This window comes from Desmodus rotundus, chromosome 1, assembly GCF_022682495.2.
Source record: "Desmodus rotundus isolate HL8 chromosome 1, HLdesRot8A.1, whole genome shotgun sequence".
In the NCBI taxonomy this organism is placed as follows: domain Eukaryota; kingdom Metazoa; phylum Chordata; class Mammalia; order Chiroptera; family Phyllostomidae; genus Desmodus; species Desmodus rotundus.
This window is the reverse complement of record NC_071387.1, coordinates 52,460,032-52,479,946: the sequence shown is the minus strand read 5'-3', so window position 1 is coordinate 52,479,946 and position 19,915 is coordinate 52,460,032. Positions and strand designations below refer to the sequence as shown.

The 19,915-nt window shown below is 41.6% G+C and overlaps 1 protein-coding gene across 9 annotated transcripts in view; it reads left to right on the top strand.

The window, feature by feature from the left end:
* Nucleotides 1–19,915, top strand: part of GLIS3 (GLIS family zinc finger 3) — a 454,579-nt gene that overhangs the window by 380,176 nt on the left and 54,488 nt on the right. For all 9 annotated transcript variants that reach the window (XM_024555041.4, XM_045191019.2, XM_045191043.2 and 6 more), the window contains one exon: nt 10,723–10,867. In XM_024555041.4, coding sequence (XP_024410809.2) covers nt 10,723–10,867 — 145 coding nt within the window. The remainder of the gene's footprint in view (nt 1–10,722; nt 10,868–19,915) is intronic.

Here is a 19,915-nt window from a genome sequence, read left to right as displayed (position 1 = left end):
GAAGAGGAAAACAAAAGGCCTTTGATTGTGCCTCATTTTCTTTGGAAGTACGTCTCACTTCAGACTAACAGAGTGCCTTCGCTCTTGGAATAAAATGTAATAGAACTGAAAATGGAAGAATCTGGGCCCTTTTCCCTTTCCTAATTATTTCCACTTGACTCACTTAATCTTGGACGACTATTCAGTCATATCTGAAATGAGAAAATAATGGGAGTAGAATTTCCGTCTCTTGTTTCAAGAGCTTATAAACATTAACAGAATAGTCTTGAACAAAAAAACAAATAAAAATCGCAATTGACGGTGCCTTGTTTTCATATATTAGGAAAAATCCATGCATTGTTATGGAAGGAGCTCAGATTTCCAAATGGGAGAAACTTGTCAAGCCATGATGGGTGATTTCATTATTAACATTGAAAAACTATCATTTGGAACAAATACTTCATAATGGGAAATTGTACAGAAGCTAAAGAGCCAATTTGTTTACATGCACCTGGATAGAAATTAAGCCCTAAAATGGATCATTGAAGATCAGGATTGTTAACACTCAAAGTCTCAGATTGGTTTCTGAGATTCAGAGCTGTCTCGTTTCTTCCTAGTAAGTCCATGAGCCTTACTGCAGGTTTATGAATAGTTGCTGAGAACTAGATTGGGACTCACTATGCAAAAAAGTTCCTGACAACTGGAACTGTATAAAATTGAAGCTAACTGCCAAGGGGAAGAAGTTGCCCGTTACTGTAGGGAATCAAGCAGAGTCTGAGATACACTTACTGGGGATACTCTTGGACAGAGGTGCAGGAGTTAAGGTTTGGCCCCAGTGATCCCTGAAACCCCTTCGAATTATTCTTGCAAATTATGGTTTTGTTTTTAATTTAGACTCCACAGTTACACTGTCGGTGTTACCCATGATATCTCGGAACACCCCACTTTCCTTACACGTGTAGTTTCCATACCCCTGGTATGTGGCCCATCCAGTACTGAAGAGAAGGGAGTAGTGTGCATCTGAGCCTGCTGATGGGCTCTCTGCATTCCTGAACCACATCAAACAAATTTGGGGATGTTGACTAAGTTGGGTGCTCCTGGAAGCAGACTGTGAACCTCGTCGTTTTGTTTAGATACATCCATACACCATCAGCGATTGCAACCTCCTTTAGATAAAGAATTGTGTCTCATTCTTACAAATTCAGCCGGCACTGAACAGTTTACCCGGATGCTGGTCCCACCCTGCCAGGTGCAGGCTGAGCTCCTAACAGGAAACAAAACCTGATGCACGTGTCCAGTTGCTGAACTGTTGAAAACAGACTCAGCAGTGCTCCCTGCACCCAGCGTGGGCTGGCCTGGTCAGAAGGGGCTTCATTCAGGAGATGAGCAGTAAACTGCATCTTGCACTGGGAGGAGGGAAGCCATTCCAGGCAGGAGGGGTGAGGAGCATAATAAATGCAGTGTCCGCAAACAGCGAGACAGTGCTCTTGAGAGGAGCAGGGGCTTTTGTCGGGGCCTGGAGGAAGCATCTACCCAAGGCATGCGGTGGAATCACATCACAGAGGCTGCTCTTGTCCTAGTCTTTTTGGACTGGTGGGCCAAACAGTAGAAGAAGATACTTGTTTCTTGTGTACGGCGTAATAAACTCTGTAGGAGAGTCTTTCTGAAATCCCAGGATGATTGATGAGGGAAGAGAGCCTGGAGCAGAAGTAAAGCCAACGGGCTGCTATTAGTGGTCCAGCCCCATCTTTGACCCTGACCCCACTCTCTGTTGTCCAGCTGGCTGCAAGTTCCCTCCATCTGGGTGTCCTGGGATCATCTGAAACTTAACATTTCCCAAACCAACCTGCTGATTTACCTCTGATTTATTCCTCTTTTCCCCTTTGTTAGTCCTCTTGCCAAAACAGGAGGCCATCCTCGATTCCCCTCTTCCCCTCAGATTCCACACCTCATTCAGCTCCACTTTCAAAACACAAACTTCCTGCCTCTCACCACCTTTCACTTCAAGCCATCAGCATTTGTCATCTGGATTATTGAAGTAACCCCTAACTGGGCTCTCTTGACCTCCCACCATCAATTTTCCAGAACTTTCTTTTTATAAGACAAACCACTTGCTCTCCTGCTCACACCCTCACCCTCTCATTGGTTTGCTGTTGCAATGAAATCAAATACTGTGTTGGAGTGTTTGTGTTGGAGGCTGGACATGACCTGACCTCTGGCTATTGCTCTGATCCTGAGTCCCCCACCCTTTCCTTTGCTTCCTTGCTCGCCCCTCTCCAGGTGACTGACTGTTCTTAGAGCCCATCAGCTTGTTCCTGCCTTAGATCTCTCTCCTCTGTGCTGCATCTGCATACAGTGCTCAGGCTGCATGTCTTATTCTCTCAGTTCACTCAGGATGCAGCCCGTAATGTGCCCTCCTCACAGTGGCCTTTCCTGACCCCACATCTGAAAGTATGGGGGAGCATGAAGAAGTGTGTCTTCCCACATGGTCGGGCTCAGCTTCCCAGAGACAGGAGCGGGAAGAGGAAGAAGATCCAAGGGAGAAGCAGGGACTCGAAGAATCAGGAGAGAGATAAAGTAATGTGTCCTCTCTTGAGGAGGGGTGCTGCAGGCGGGGACACCCCTGGATCACGATCTCATTTCAGGTGTTCTGGGGCCACCGTGCAGTCATGTGCTTAGTATGTAGATCTCAAGAAACATGATCCATGCTTAATTTTTCTCAACTGCAGATATTCATATTATCAGCCCAGGACCACACCAGCTGACAAACCTCCCGGGAGGGGACAGTGAAACCCAGGGGAGGGCCCATTCCATTTCTCCATCTCTACTCCAACAGAGACCCCTTTCCCTAAAGGGTGTGGTGTCAGGGGTATCCAGCCTGCAGCCTACATGTGTCCCAGGATGGCTGTGAATGCGGCCCAACTCAAAATCGTAAATTTACTTAAAATGTTATGAGATATTTTTGTGATTACGTGTCACAATGTATTTAATATGTGGCCCAAGGCAACTCCTCTTCTTCCAATATGGCCCAGAGATGCGAAAAGGTTGGACACCCCTGGACAGTGGTGATGAGTTACATCGGAAACTTTTCCAGAGAACCTGGGGGTACTTTGCTCTTTTTAGAACTAGACCAAGTTCAACTGATAGGCTTAAGGCTAAATTATAGAAATGTCCTAAGAGGAGAGGGGAAGTGTGCAGTGTGGTGGGGGAAAGAATGTTGGGATGGGTTATTTCTTGAGCCACTATAACTTCCAGGAGCCTGACTTTGGATTCTGACACACCCAAATCCAAGCCTGACCTTTTCTAGCTGTGTCATTCTAGCTTTTTCATCCTCCAAATGGAAGTCACAAAGGAGTATGTACCTCCTCGGGTTGTTGTGAGACGCGCAGCATTGAGCACACTAGAGGCATTTGGTGTATATTGAATTGAAATGCAGCCTTTAAAAGACTGTCATGGTAACTGAGCACATCCGGCCCTTTCTGCGGGATTCATGTGCATGATGCTCTCTCCTTCCTGACCTGAAGTACTCATCATCTGCTCACGCCTTTTTAAGTGCATCCTGTATCAGCTAAGCTTTTCCAGAGAACCAGTTTGGGTGAGGGGGAAAGAGAGATAAATTAATTTATTTCAAGGAAAGAAATGGGCTTATACGACTGTGGGGTCAGCAAGTCAGAAATCTGCTGGGCAGGGGGCTCTGGCAGGAGCTGGTGCTGCAGTGCGAGGAGGAATTTCTTTTTTGCAGGGAAACCATAGATTTTTGGCTCTTGAGACCTTTCACTGATTGCATGAAGCCCACCCAGATTATAGAAGATAATCTCCTTTACTTGAAGTCAACTGACCATAGATGCTAACCCCATCAATAGAATTCCTCCACAGCAACCCTCGCGTCTGACTGAATAATTGGGTACTGTAGCCCAGCCAAGCTGACACAGGACTAACCTTCAGTGTGTCCGTAACTCACAGCTCATGTGGGCTCTCAAAGAGGGGGAGGCAAAGTGCCTATATGGCTGCAGGTAATCATAGAGGATGAGATTAATCTCCCAGGAAGCAAATGGTGGAGAACTTACAAGAATTCCCTACTGGACCAAGACTAAAAGTCAAAGTGATAATTGAAGGCTGCAGGGTCCTGCATGTCCCCCCACCCCACCTTTCAAACCTCATTCCCAAAGACTGTCTCTCTAGGTCACACCCTCTTACAGCCACACTGGCCTCCTTGCATTTCCCTTCTTCTGAACACTCTTCCCCTTGATGTGCACTTAGTTAATTTCCTCAACTCCTTCAAGTCTTTGCGCAAATATCGTTCCTCAACAAGGCCTCAGTTCTCCCCACCATTCCCAACCCCACTCATCCTTCTCTTTTTTCCCATAGCATTTACCAACTGCTATACAATTTACTTATTTAGTTAATTTACTACTGTTTACTCCCTCCTCTAGAACTTAGTACATATCTTTGTTTTGACTGCTGATATGTTTAAAGCCCCTGGAACAGTGTCAGGCATGTGCCAGGCATATGGTTAAGGCCCAAGAGAGATTTGTTCAATGAATGGATGAGAAGGATAAGGAAGGACAGTGCTACTCTGCAACTAATGGGGTATGGTTAGGACAGCTGAGTAGAGTAACTCTGGGGGCACCATCCACCTAGATTACAGTGCGAACAAAGGCCCTTGGTGTTGTCCAACACAGAAGCCCTTTAAATTAGATAATCAGTGGGCTCAAATTTCACTTCTTTCCTTAAAAAGCAGTAAAGGTTCCATAAAAAGCAAGTCTCTCCCCTAAGAGCAGGTATTAAACTGGATTGGATATTTTTATCCCTGTGAAAGAAAATATTTATTTAAATTGACTTTAAGACATGATCTTATGTAGCCATTTATTATTATGAGGTCTGAAGAGAGACATAATAAGAAATGATTAGGACTGCTGGTCAAGATGGAGATGTAGGCAGACACGTTTCACCTCCCCGTGCAACCACAGAAAGAATTACAACTAAACCTCAAAACAAATAACACCCGGAACTGTCAGAAAAACAAACTTCATGGAAGTCGGACAACCAAAGATTTAAAGAAGCCACATTCATGCAGATGGATGCCTTTTACAGGAAGTCAAAACAGCTCTACCAAATACACAGAAACAAACATGGGGAGGCTACCAAATTGAGGAGACAAAGAAATATGGCCCAAATGAAAGAAGAGAACAAAACCCCAGAAAAACAACTAAACAAAATGGAGATAACCAACCTATCAGACGCAGAGTTGAAAACACTGGTGAAAAGGATGTTCAGAGAAATCAGTGAGTACAGCAACAACATAAAAGAAGAAATGAAGGTTACAGTAAGTGAAATAAAGAAAAGTCCACAGAGAACCAGCCATGAAGGGAAAGAAGCTGGGATTCAAATCAACAATTTGAGACAAGGAAGAAACAAACAGGCAGCACAGAATGAAGTAACAAGCATTCAAAAAAATGAGGAGAGAATAAGAAGACTGGGACATCTCCAAACATGCCAACATCTGAATCACAGGAGTGCCAGAAGGAGAATAGGGAGCAAGAAATTGAAAACTTATTTGAAAAAGTAATGGAAAAAAACCTTCACTAATTTGGTGAAGGAAATAGACATGCAAATCCAGGAAGCACAGAGAGTCCCAAACAAGTTGGATCCAAAGAGGACCGCAACAAGACATATAATTAAAATGCCAAAGGTTAAAGATAAAGAGAGAATTTGAAAAGCAGCAAGACGAAAGAAGAGAGCTTCTTACAAAGGGGTTCCATGAGACTGTCAGCTTATTTCTCAAACTTTGCGGACAAGAAGGGACTGGCAAGAAGTATTCGAAGTCATGAAAGGCAAGGACCTACATCCAAGATTGCTCTATCCAGCAAAGCTTTCATTTAGAATGGAAGGACAGATAAAGTGCTTCCCAGACAAGGTAAAGGGAAAGGAGTTCATCATCACCAAGCTCTTATTATATGAAATGTTAAAGGGAGTTACCTAAGAAAAAGAAGATCAAAACTATGAACATTAAAAAGGCAACAGATTCATAACTATCAACAACTGAATCTAAACAAACAAAAAACTAAGCAAACAGCCAGGATTAGGAACAGAATCACAGGTATGGGGATCATTTGGAGGGTTATCAGCAGGGAGGGGGAAGGGGGAGCATGGTAGAAAAGTTACAGGAATTAAAAACATAATTGGTAGGTACAAAATAGACAGGGGATATTAAGGATAGTATAAGAAATGGAGAAGCCAAAGAACTTATATGCACAACCCATGGACAATGAACTAAGGGAGGATTGCTGCAGGGAAAGGGGGGTACCAGGCAGAAGGGGACCAAGGGGGAAAAATTGGGGCAACAGTGAGAGCATCATCAATAAAATATACTTTAAAAAAAGAATATTAGCTTGGGCTGGAAAAAAAATGGTTACATGAGGTTTGTGTGTTAAAGACAAGTGTGTTAAAGACAATTTGATTTTTATAATTTCCTATGTTCATAATTTGTTTTCTCTCTTTATAACAAGAAAAATCTAGCTCTTCTCATCAGGATTCTCAGAGACTGGTGGGTCTGCAGGTGTGGCCCCAGACTAACAGCATCATTGCGACCTGAGAACTTGTTAGAAACACACCCCAGACCCGCGAAATCAACAGCTCCGGTTGGGGCCTGCCAGTGGTTCTGATGCATGCCCAGGTTTGAGAAGCACAGTTAGACACCATCTTCCATTGAAAAATTTTCCTCTGTCTTTTTTGCATTCCTAGCAGCTAAGAAGATGTGTTTAAAATACACATTATGTAATTTGTTTTATATAAATAGTTGAGTTTCTTACTCCAAATATAAAGACATATTTTATTGGAAGACATCCCTCTCAGAAGATTCTGCTATGTGCCTCCTGCCTCACCTGCTAGATAATTCCTGGAATGATCTGGAAGGCCCTTTCCTCGTCATCCAGTCTGGGTGGGAGGGAGAGAGGGTCAGTAAGCTTACATGTCAGTACTGCATTTCTATGCACACGGTCCTCCTTTGGAAATTTTGCATAAGGTCGTCAAGGCTTGTTCAATTTAAGGAGTGGTTTCTAGAACCATGCCTAATCCCAGAGAAAACCAAATTAACTCTCACCACAAAGTCGTATAGAATCACACTCTTGGAAAACACGAATACTTGTTAAAGCTAAGGAAGAACTGCCTGCCTTTGACTCCAGGAGTGACCATGGCCATGAAATTCCTTGGAAAGACCTCATTGGTACTGATAGCTGTAAAACCCAGGAGTGGTTGGTAATAGAAAGCAGAGAGACACTCATGTCTACGCGTAGACACACATGGGGGCCCCAGCTCACATTTTAGCAGAGGAAGATAAATTAAAAGTGATCACCAGAACTCATTCTTAGCCTTGATTTTTTTTTCCAGTTTCTCTTACGTGGCATGTGTTAAGTTAGTACCAAAATAACAAACATACTTTGTAAAGGCCCTGTGAGGGTTAGGCATTAACTCAGACAGTCTTGGTCAAAGATTCCAGTGTGGCAAAGCTGAGGAAATTATAATATAATTACGTCTCATTCAATCCATGTGTTAAATGCACCTTCCCTCTCTTAGGGTCACTGTGTCACTTTCATATTCTTGGACTAAGACCTGAACATATGTTTGTTTCTTTATGAAGCTTTTGGAAACCCAAGAAATACTGCTCTCTAAGCAGTAACTTACTGATGCCTTGTATGTGTGTGAGTGTTTTTCTTTCTGGTCAGAGTATGGGCCTGAGTCACCGGTGGTGGTGTGCCGGTAGTGTTCAACAACCAGCTCTCCGTAGAAATGAGCCCCCGGTTGGTAGCATTTGCCAGTTTTCATGGTGCATATATTCTTATTATGATCAATTTCAAGCTATCAATCTGACATCACGACATGAAAAGTTTGGAAAAGATACACTCAATTGATGCTCTTGGATTAGTGCAAACCAGTTCCAACAAGTCATTGGAATGTAGAAAATTTGGAAAGCAGAGGAAAGGATTTTTTAAAAAAAACAAAATAAATTAATGATATTGCCACTAGGAACAAAAATCACTTTTAATATTGGATTCCATTTTCTTACAGTTTTTCATCTATGTGTTTTTGTATAATTATTTTTTGTACATATAACTTTGTTATGCTTTTATCTTCATAAACATTATTTTATGGTTGTATAGTATCCTATCAAATTGACATAAGGTCATTTAGTAGCCCTAATTGTGGGTATTTAAGTAACATCTCCTAATTTTTGATATTGCTGTAAATGATGCTGTATATCACTGGCACACTGGGTATAAATCTTCCTTTCTTCTGGCCGTTTCCGTAAGACAAGGTTTATGATCAAACGGTTTGAATTATGGATCTTGAAAAGAGTACTGCCAGACACCACCTACAAAGTTTATACCAGGGTTCACTCCCACCAACAGTTTGAAGAACGATGCCCTCACTGTACCTTGACCAGCACTACTTTTCTAAAGGTTTTAATAACTTCATAAGTAAAAAAAAACTGTAGCATTGCCTTTTTTTGTAAGCGTGCTGAATACTTTTTATGTGTGTTGTCATTCTATTTCACCTTTATAACATCTTATGTCCACTCCAATGGCTGCATGGTGAGGCAACCATTAGTTCCTGGACCAGAGGTCACTTAGGAGTTTCAAATGACCTGGGAGGCCCTTTCCTGGTCGTCTGTTCTGGGAGGGACGGAGAGGGGGGCGCTAGACCCACTCCCTCTCCCACTTCATCTCTGGTTTCATCTCGTTTCTCTGCTCTAGGCCCCAGGCTGACTCCGTCCAGCCTTACTATTCCACAGGTGATCCAGGCACACAGGTTCTCCCCCCGCACGTCTATAGGGCTCACTCCTTTGCTTCTTTCGAAGCTTTTTACAAGTGCCATGTCCAGGAGGTTCTCCCTGAGTCTGATCCCTTCTCTAAAATTGCCATCCCTCATCCCTACTCATGGAGTTCCTTCTCCGCTCCACTCTTCCCCTCGAGAGTGTAAGTTCCCTAAAGATTTCTAGTATCTGGAAGAGTGTCAGACAAGAAATAATTGTGGATGAATAAGTATACTCCAGCCTTATGTCTAAAGGTTTTGTTTTGTCTTGATAAAGACAATATTAATTTATATAATTCCTTTAAACACTGGAGATGGTAACTATTTGCAATATCTATAACAAATACATTACTAGGTTTTTAAGGTACTATGTTTTTATATAAGAAAATATTTTCTTTTTTCTTTTTTTTTTTTGGCTTTGCTTTGCGTAGGTGGTTGTAGTTTTATTTTTTTAATATATTTATTGATTATGCTATTACAGTTGTCCCATTCCCCACCCCCCTCACTCCACTCCATCCTGCCCACCCCCTCCCTCCCACATTCCCCCCCTATAGTTCATGTCCATGGGTCGTACTTATAAGTTCTTTGGCTTCTACATTTCCTATACTATTCTTACCCTCCCCCTGTCTATTTTCCACCTATCATCTATGCTACTCATTTTCTGTACCTTTCCCCCCCTCTCCCCCTCCCACTCCCCTATTGACAACCCTCCATGTGATCTCCATCTCTATGGTTCTGTTCCTGTTCTAGTTGTTTGCCTAGTTTGCTCTTGTTTTTGTTTTAGGTGTGGCCGTTAATAACTGTGAGTTTGCTGTCATTTTTACTGTTCCTATTTTTGATCTTCTTTTTCTTAGGTAACTCCCCTTAACATTTCATATAATAAGGGCTTGGTGATGATGAACTTCTTTAACTTGACCTTATCTGAGAAGCACTTTATCTTCCCTTCCATTCTAAATGATAGCTTTGCTGGATACAGGAATCTTGGATGTAGGTCCTTGCCTTTCATGACTTGGAATACTTCTTGCCAGCCCCTTCTTGCCTGTAAGGTCTCTTTGGAGAAACCAGCTGACAGTCTTATGGGAAGTCCTTTGTAGGTAACTGTCTCCTTTTCTCTTGCTGCTTCTAAGATTCTCTCCTGTTTAATCTTAGGTAATCTAATTATTATTATAGAAAATATTTTCTATGTAATTAAATATTGCATTGTGATTTTTTCTATTCAAATTACACTTAGAAAATACTTTTTCATAAAGACATCAGATAACCTTTTGTCTGGACTTTTATTCTAACATTTTCATGACTTGATTTTTTGTAACTCTTTAATAAAGAAAGAATTAATTTTGTTATTTTGGTAAAATGACCATCTAAATTTTTTTGTCACGTGACCTAGTGTTGGGGTTGTTTCTGTTGATGACATTGGTTTTTCCTTTAATTGTGCTCTATAATATTTTAAAATTTACCTTGTGTCTTCTCCTGCCATGTAAAATCTATAGGCACTAAATCTCAATGGACATTTCTTAATTATCTCCAAGATATTTTCATGGTAGTATCTCTGTATTTTAAAGGCACTTTCCAATCTGGACTAAATATACTTGAATTTGTTTTGTTATCACTACAAGTTCTGATAAGATACAGAGCAAATAAAAGGAAATAGAATAGGAAGTTGGGTTCTCAGAAGGCAAAATATCAGGACTGAAGTCAAATCCACCTCCAGTTACATTTTTTTTCCCTGAAGCACCTGCCAGGTGTTACTAGGATTGGAAAATTGACTGTTTTATTGACTCTGTTAAGCCCAATGCTTAACCCATAGTTGTTGCTTGATAAATATTTGGGGATTGAATTGCACTGAACCTTGGGGCGTGATGCCATTCCAGGAAAGTATTCCAAGGAACAACTTTCCTTTTCCATCTGTCTTCTGTTCTCTCCTTCTCGTAGTTGCGGTCCAGCGCAGAGCTCCATCCTGACCTGCTCTCGGATTGCCTCACTGTGCAGCCTCTGCAGCCGGCCCCTTCCCCGCGAGATGCTGCTGCAGACGGGCCAGTGGAATGCTCCCCGGGGCCTGGGCCTGACCTCTATCCAGGTAATGACAGCAAAGGCAGACCCAACCACACCAACTAATTTTCTCTAGGCCCTTCACACTGGTCAAACGGAATGCTCACGTGATAAATTTCTCCTAAAATCATCTATGTTTCCCCTTATCAATGGACTGCAAATTGTGCCCGTCCCCACCTTCCCATCTGAATTCTGAGCTGGCTTTGGCAGCAGACTGGGGTTTTTTTTGTTTTTTTCTCTCATTAAGAAACAAAGTAAAATAACACATTAGCTCTTTTAGTTCTGGACTTCTGCCAAAAGTTCAGTGCACCCAACCTCCCCAAGTATCTTAAACTTATTAACTGATACAGACTCAAAGGAAATGCTTCCCCCTTAAGCAGGTAACAGGCTCCACGTGGATTTCTTAATGGAACAGTCATTGTCTTCTTTGCATTTTAAAATGAAGCCCCAGGTTTCTAAGAAAAAGATCACACCAGTAAACCAATTTGGAGGGATGTCCAACATTGTCTGTCAACCAACAGCGGGGGTGGAATGGCACTGCCAGACCAGCTTCCTTCTGCCTGGGTTTGGATAATAGATAATTCCGTATTTGGAAAATGTCATGTGTGTACTGAAAAATGAGAAAGGATTAATGTGTAATAAGGAAGTTATTTTTTTCATTTGCTTTCTTAGCCTGGATTTCTGAGCACTTTCCACTCATAATGGCGTTGTACTTCTGCAGACGGAACTGGTGAGCACCCTCACACATGGAGGGCTCTTGCTGTCATGCTATGAATATGAAAGCAGAAGTCCCACCAGCTCCACCTTTCACACAATGGGAGTTTTCTATTTTCTGTGAATTGCGAATTCCACTCCCACCCGCATCTGATTCCAGAACCAGGTTTTGGCAGCAGAGTGGTCCCCCCCTCCTTTTTAAACATACTCATAAGCCATAAAGAATTAAGAATTTACTGATGCATAACAGTGGAATAGGAGACAGACATGCTTGCATAACTTTCTAAACTCGACAGTTCCCAGTTGATTCAAATGCTGGGAAAGGGGCACTAAGCAAAGAAATATTTCAAGGTCACTCGTCAAGATGTACTTCATGTTGTCCCAGTGTTGGTGGCCTTTTAATAGCTGCTTTGGCTAATTACTCTTGGACACAACACAGCCTCTGCTTTTTGAGACACTAGGACATGAGATTAAAACTCATTTGAAGGGCTGACCAAAACTTACAGAGGTTTGGGTACAGGTACATATATACACATGAAATATGCCAATGTACAATGTTTTCAGCACACATAAATTTTTTGTATTAGACATATACATGAAAAAGCATGGTTAGCTTTCGTTTCTGCATATGTCTGTTTGATTTGCCAAATATTTGACATATGAACATTTATTTTAGGGCATTAAGTTAACAACCAGTTTTAACAGCCAATATAGCACTCTCTACTTCTTCAGGCCATAAATCCTTGATTTTACTAAAGACCTGGAACACAATGGTTAAAAAGTCAAAGCTAACCAGAATCAATTGCAAAACAGCACAACCTCTAATATATTTTCTGGTGATGGGCTGGGACTGTTCATTCCAATCTCTCGGAAGTGGGTTTGGGAAGCCGTGATATCTCTGTCAAAACATTAGGACCTTTGCTGTGTGTGGTATACATCTGTCTGTCTCATTTTCAAAACTTCGGAGTCACAGTTATCTTGGTGTGGTTTTTTTATATCTGGTAGTGTTTTTAAAGTTTTTAAGAGGTTTAGTTTGAAGTGGCTTTGTCATTCCAATAATTTAATCGTGATACATTTTTAAATTTTTTGGATTTATTTTTCAGTTACAGTTTGCGTTCGATACTATTCTGTATTAGTTTCAGGTGTGTAGCACAGTGGTCAGACAGTCGTACTTCACAAAGGGCTGCCCCGCTATTTCCAGTACCCCGACTGGCACCACACCGTTATCTCAGTATTGTTTACATCCACGTGGCTATTTTGTAACTGCCAATTTGTACTTCTTTACCCCTTCGCCTGTTTCTCCGAGCCCCCCTCCCTGCCCCAGCAATCATCAGTTCGTTCTCTGGGTCTGTGAGTCGGCTCGGCATTTTCTGCACTGAATCTTCAAACAGACTTTGAGCTCTTAGCTTTGAGCCTCCAGCCAATGCCCGCAAGCTGCCATCATGGGCAAGGAGCCTAAGTTGCCACAGTGTCAACAGAGCATCTTTAGATTTATTTGAATTTTCTGCAACTGTGGGAACATTTAAAACAGGCAGGTAGCCATATTCCTTAACTTTATTCCTAGAATTTTACTTCTTGAATTAGCTTATAACTGTGAAAGTTTATCTTCCCTACTTCTTGCTTTATTCCTGCTTCCCTCGGGCTCTATTTTACTTTCTTTGTTCTTGCCTTTTTTAAAAAAATTGATTTTTTTCTGAGTAGACAACACACCCAGAACTGAGCAAGGCAGGAGAAAGAACTGAACAAAAATGTTAAGCCTTCCTTCTTCCTTTAAAGTTCTAAAAATTCACTTGCCAAGAGCGCGTGTTCACACCAGTTTTAAACCTGTGCTAAAGATCTAGGGAAAGAAGCCAAACAGTGAAAAATGCCAAAGGAAAAGGAAACTGTTTATCAATTAGTTAAATGTAAAATCTGAAGTGTTAAGGCAATTTGACAAAGATTAAGACTTAGCTAAATGGCAAAAGTACTTGGAGTCTTTCCCTTTACATTCTGTTATACAAAATTGAGAAAATATTTGTTTAATGATTGTCAAGCACTTCGACTTTTAAGTGCTCATAAATTGATTTATAATAAAAATATTTGGATGGAGACCTGTTCAGTACATATGGGCATAGGATCAGAAGTAGTTCAGCGACAAGCACCGTGATTTTTCAGAAGCTACGATGGAGGACTCACGTTTTGAAGAAGCCATGGGTTTGAAGTGCAAATGTTCAGTGGGTGTAGATAATGACTTATACGGGCCCAAGAGCGGGACAGTTTGCAGAGCATTAATTAAGATGGCAGCTGTGGCACATACAGCTCTTGCAAGTCCCCTAATATGTTGGCTTCCCTTATTGAAACAAACTTCTCCGTTGGTAAGACACAGTTTGATCGGAAAGGATTGCCTGAACAGACTTTTATTTCTGTGGAAGAAAATAGTGCCCCAGGTGAAAGCAGCCAGTATCACTTGGGGCCATGCTGAAGATGATTTTAAAAGTGAGGTGTTTCCTGATCAATTTGGAAATCATGGATTCCCCAGGCCTGCTCCTCAGCTAACCTGAGGGCAATTTTGTGATCTTACAGGAAGGTTGGACAGTGATGAGCAGTTCTCAACAATAGCTCACTTATATTTTCTGCCCTTTTATTAAGAAGTTCTGAACCCGAGATAGATACTACCATGGCCAGCCTGTAAATTCAGGTGATTTATCTGATAATCTGAGGGAGAAGAATTTCATAGCCAGTAGATCGAGGTGTGATGCCCCTTTTAAGGCTTAATGCCTGTGTAGGTCTTCGCATCGGCTGCCTGGGTGGACTAATGAAGCAGGTAAGCCTACAGTCAGAGAGTCTGCAATATCGGGGGCAGCCTGGACCGGTGCCTGGCCCTGGCAGAGAGTCCACTCACTAACAAAGAATGTCCTGTGGAAGAAGATCTGTCCTAGGAGTGATCACAAAAATTATAGTTCCCTCTAAATTGAAACTGTACCACGCATTCACTAAAATACGACCTTTGGAAATGGTCATAGCCATGAGGATGTCATAGAGGCCAGCATGGTTGAGATGTTTGTGTCTCACAGAAACCACCCATCAGCTGAGGAGCTACTGCAGCTGGAATGCGGACATCTGCAAGAATGAGGGGATTTTATCAATACCACTTCTATGGGGTTATAAAATACTTATTATGAGTTAGAGCTGTTAAATTATCCTAACTTTGAATGTAACCTTAGATCTTTCAGGAAAAAAAAATAAGTGTTACATTCAGATACTATAGGGAATTGTAGAAGGAAAATAAAGATTTTTTCAGAGGAGGAATTTTTGAAGTCATATATTGTCATTCCTTTTCCTCACTTTCTTTCCTAGGAAATGAGGTCTTCTCTTAAATAGCATCACTTTTGTAATAAATAGCACCGTGTTAAATTTATACAGGATTTTGCATACTTTGTGAAATAGTTTTATTTTACTGTAATTTTATGGCATATGTTTTAAAACATTTTCTACATTCTGATTTCCTATCTTGGGACAACTTACAGACTTGTAGGGGTTAGAAATAATTTTATATACAAGTGCTTCATATAATCTGCTCTCAAAAAGTGGTTGTTAATTTAGGGTCTTTATTAGAATGTTCTAAATTGGCACACAAATTTCCCAGTAGGTTAAACTTCAGGGGAGAATTGTGAAGATCAATAACATAATCTATAAAAATGTCCTTGAAAGGTCATTATAAAAATTGCAGTAGTTACTAGTTGCATTGCCTTCAAAACGTGTGATTTGCTTGGAATTTGCCAGAGGTGAAAAGGGGGCAGAGCACTTGAAATTGGTGGGGGACAGAAGGAGGCCGAGAGTGGAGTTACAGAAGGGAAACATTTGTCGAGATCTCTGTCATCTTCTGATGTTGCCTTGACCTGCTGGCAAAGCCCTATATTGTTCAGGTAACATCTCTTGCATCTGTGGTTTGTCTGCCGAGTTGGATTGCAGAATCAGTGAGAGTAGGAATGCGCCTCATTTTTCTCTTTTGTAGAAACTGACGGTTTTACTGAGGGTAGATTCAGTGCTCCCCTCCCCACCTCCTAGCCAGCCCTTCAGTGTGCGTTCCCTCCCTCGGGAACCCGTGAAAGCATCAATTGCTCGTCCTCACCCCCGAAATTTCTGATTCAGTTTGTTTAAGGGAGTCCCAAGAATTTGAACTTCTGCCAGGTGTTTGGGACAAGTCCTCAGATGTCACTGGGTGCTGCTGGTCAAGGGACCACACTTTGAAAACCATTGCTTTGGATCTAAAATGTGGGAATGTGATTTCTGGTAAAACATGATCTTTGACTGGTGGGAGTTGCAGTCAGAATTGCCCCTAATTAACCAGATTGGGGGGGGGAGGATCCTTTCATAAGGGATATGTATGCCAAATCACCACAATGCTTTCAATATCTTACAATTTCATATGTCTGTTATCCTTCAATAAAAGTAAAATTTAAAAAAAGAATTTAAACATTGGAGCGAAATGTTTATCTGAAAACAGTGTGATGGAAATCTGTTCACAAGACAATTTAGTGATGTGGCGGATATCTGTATATTTACCATGATGAATAGAATAATGCATCTCTGGAACTCAATTAAATAATTACAAAGATGATAAAAGCAAGTCAAATAGTGAAGAAGAAGAAAAAAAAGAGTTTGCCTACAGTATATATTTCTGTTTCCCACTACAGAAAACCTATAGATGGATGCTAAGCTTTTCTTCCCACCAGTGTTACAATGGCACCGCACATATTTTGATTAAGAGTGAGATCTTATAACCACCCAACGGAAGAAAATTAAAATTCCCATTCCCAGCCAGCACAGGGCATATTTGTATGTGTGCTGCTAATGTTAATGACTTTTTATGTTTGCAAGCTGCTTAATTTGGTGCTTCAATTTTCCATACCCACATATTCTTTTGTGTTCATGTTAGTTTTCATGCAAGATTAAGCTGAATTATTCAGTTTTACAATATGTACAAGTTTTTTCTGTGAAAAAATTCTTTGGGTGAGTAAAAACAATTCCCGAGGAGGAGAGGAAGGTGGTGACGCTGGACCGTTGGAGCTGTATTTCCACTGGGGAAAGTTACGATTGTCTTTATACTAGTATTGCTCCTTTCTCTCATTTTATGTTATTTTTCTGGCACTAAAATGGGGTGTGAGAAGGAAAGGTGGGATCTACCTGGACGTGTACCCCAAGCAAGTCTTAGGAAACACACGGGTGACAAGACAGAATTCAGGAAAAAATTTCTCAAAGAAGGAGCTAAAACCTTTTGTGATTAGAAAGTTTGAGCCAAACTTCTGGGCCCAAAGTTCTGACTTGGTGCTCCAGCTGAATTCCCTTCAAAGGAAAGAGAGAAGTAAGTACTGAAGTTCTGTCTCTTTCATCTGAAGAAGAAAGAAATAAGAAAGTGGGCATTTTCAGGGTGTTTATAGCCACAGTAAAAGTTTATTTTTTATACTTGAAGGAGCACTGCAAATAAATGTTAAGAATAGTGTAAACTCTAAAGTGAAGGACATTACTGAATTAGCTTGGATATTACTTGTTACATTTTACTATTAGCGGTAATAAGAGAGCATGTTGCCGGCACTGAATAAAGAGGATATTGTGAAGCTGACTCATTCTAGGAGACCAATAGCACTATTTATGAACACCGGCTTTTATAGCGTCTTCCTCAATATTGTCAAAGAATGATCTGCCCCATTCCCTTCCAGTGCCCTGGCCGTGACTGGAGCCATTAACGCTGCGTCGACAGCAGGCATTGATTCATCAGAAGTTCCCGCTGCCTCCGTGGCGTCTTAACCTAGTTTTCCTGCCCAAGTTTCAAGGCTGTCCTAGCATCACTTTCATGACACCATTTCTAGTTGCCGCCCGGGCTTTGCTTCTGGACTCCAGTCCTGTTCTCTCAGTGAGCGTGGCTGCTCCAGTCTAGCTTTGCTTTGACAATTGACGGGCCCTGACTTCAGAGCTGACGCTTACCCTAGAGGTCTGCTGGCACATAACCATCCCCTAAGAAGTCAGGGGTTTGTAAACTTCATTGGAACTTTTCCCCTGGGATTTCGTGAAAGTCCTGTTTCTACCCTGGAGGAGAGGCAGCGGAAAGGGAACTATTCACTATTGAAAAGGGGATAAATTCTCATCAGCATGTGTAGGAAGATGTATAGTAGCTTATCAGGTTTTCTGAGACGTGGATGCGCTTCATGAAAAATGCGGTGCATCAGCTGCCCCAGAAGATTTTGTGATGGGTAAAGGAATGATAGGTGTAGGGTCCACGGCTCGGAAGTGTACTAAGGGTCTCTGTAAAAAAGTAAGGATGGGGAAGCATCGAGTGTCTCTTTTCTTAAGTCACGTTATTGGCCATGTTTTGTGCTGTTCCTCTGACCATCTGCATAGATGTCCTGTGTTCAAATGGAACATTTACAAGTGGGTATGTCACTCCTTCCTTTAACTCAAACTTATTTCCCTCTTACTGAGATCTGTTGCTGGATTGAACAACACACCAAGTGCTGAGAACAGTGCTTGGCACGTGGCAAGTGCTCAGCGTCTATTAGCTATTATTATTGTTGCTTTTATCCAAACACTGGAAAAGTAGGTATTATAGCTCTGTAAAGCAGATAGGGACCAGGTGCCACAAATTTCAGTAGTCCCCCTTACCTGCAGTTCTGCTTTCAGCTACCTGTGGCCAGCGGTGGTCTGAAAACATTAAGTGAAACATTTCAGGAATAATTCATAAGTTTTAAGTTGCACGCCATTCTGAGTAGCGTGATGAAACCTCGTACCGTTTTTGCTCCATCCCACCAGGACGTGAGTCGTCCCTTTCTCCAGGGTCACCGCACTGGGTGCACTCCCCAACCGTAGTCACTTAGTAGCCACCTTGGTTGTTAGACCTACTGCCACAGTATCGCAGGGCTTGTGTTCCAGTCACCCTTATTGTACCCAACAATGGCCCCAAAGCACAAGGGCGTGATGCTATCAATCCAGATATGCCAAAGAGAAGCCTTACAGTGTTTCCTTTAAATGACAGTTGAGAGAGACCACATTCATCTAACTTTTATTACAGTAGAGTGTTATAGTTTTTCTCTTTTATTATTAATTATTATTGTTAATCTCTTACTGTACGTAATGTACAAATCACTGTATCATAGGTATACATGCGTGGGATAAAGTGTGGTACACATAGGGTCCGATACCCTCCACAGGTTCAGGCATCCGCTGGGGGGCCTAGGAGAACACGCCTGCTGTGGACAGCAGGGGAGGTGGCGAGTGTACCATGCCCACTACTCCCTTACTTTTTTAAAAAATAGGGGCATTGAAGTGTGAAGAAATTGGGAATTTAATTAGTATTATTTAGTGAATAAAGCTAAAATATAGTTCTTCACATTTCATATTTCAGTAATTTACCCAGTAGTTCATATAGCATCTTTTTTTAATTAAGGAAGGCTTTTATAGGTCTTTAAAAAAAATTGGAATTTAAGAAAACCATTACTTGGGTGGCAAAGCCTCCCAAATCACAAAGTATATGTTAGCATTTGATAGGTATTAGAGTTTCCATATTTAAAAATTGTATGGCTTATTTGGTTTTGTTTTATAGAGACAGCATGCGATCCTTAGCTCCAATCCCGGCTCTTCCCTCACTAGATGTTTAGTTTGGGGAGGTTACTCTTCCTCTTCTGTAAAATAAATGGTGGTGAGAATATTGATTCCCTAGGACTGCTGTAAGGGTTAAGTGACATCACATATAAGAATTCCATACACTTGCTGCAGCTGGGAGATGCTCGATGTTCTTTTCCTTTTGTCCTTCCTCTCTGCTTAAAAGCTTAGAGCATTACTCATGAACCAAGTCAACGCCTGTGACAGGGACCAGAACCCTTCTATCCATGCCCTTCAGTACGAGGTGCTAGCATTTAGCATTCATAAGTAGCTGTCCTGAGATACAGTGTTCCTTCCAAGAACTCAAGTCAAGACGAGGACCCAGAAGTCCTACATTCAAGACCTATTTTCAGATATGTAAGTCAGGCAGTTCTCTCATCCCCATTAACTTAGGCTGGTCGTACAGAGGACCAGCGCGCCAGCCTGAAAAAGTGAGCTTAATCAACAGTGATGAGTCTCTGAGGGTGAAGTAGTTGGAGGAAAGAAGAAATAGGAACAATGGCCTTGACCGATACAGTTGTGCCATCCTTGTCTTGGCCTTGCTGAGGCCTTGGTGTCCCTCCTGATGCCATTAAATAGTTCCAGGTCATGTCATTCGTCTCAAGTATACTCTAAGTTGTCAAGGAAATTATTCTTTTTCTTTTTAATTTTTTATTGTTATTCTCTTATACTTGTCCCAATTTCCCCCCCTTTGCCCTCCTCTGCCCAGCCCACCCCCAGCCCCCAC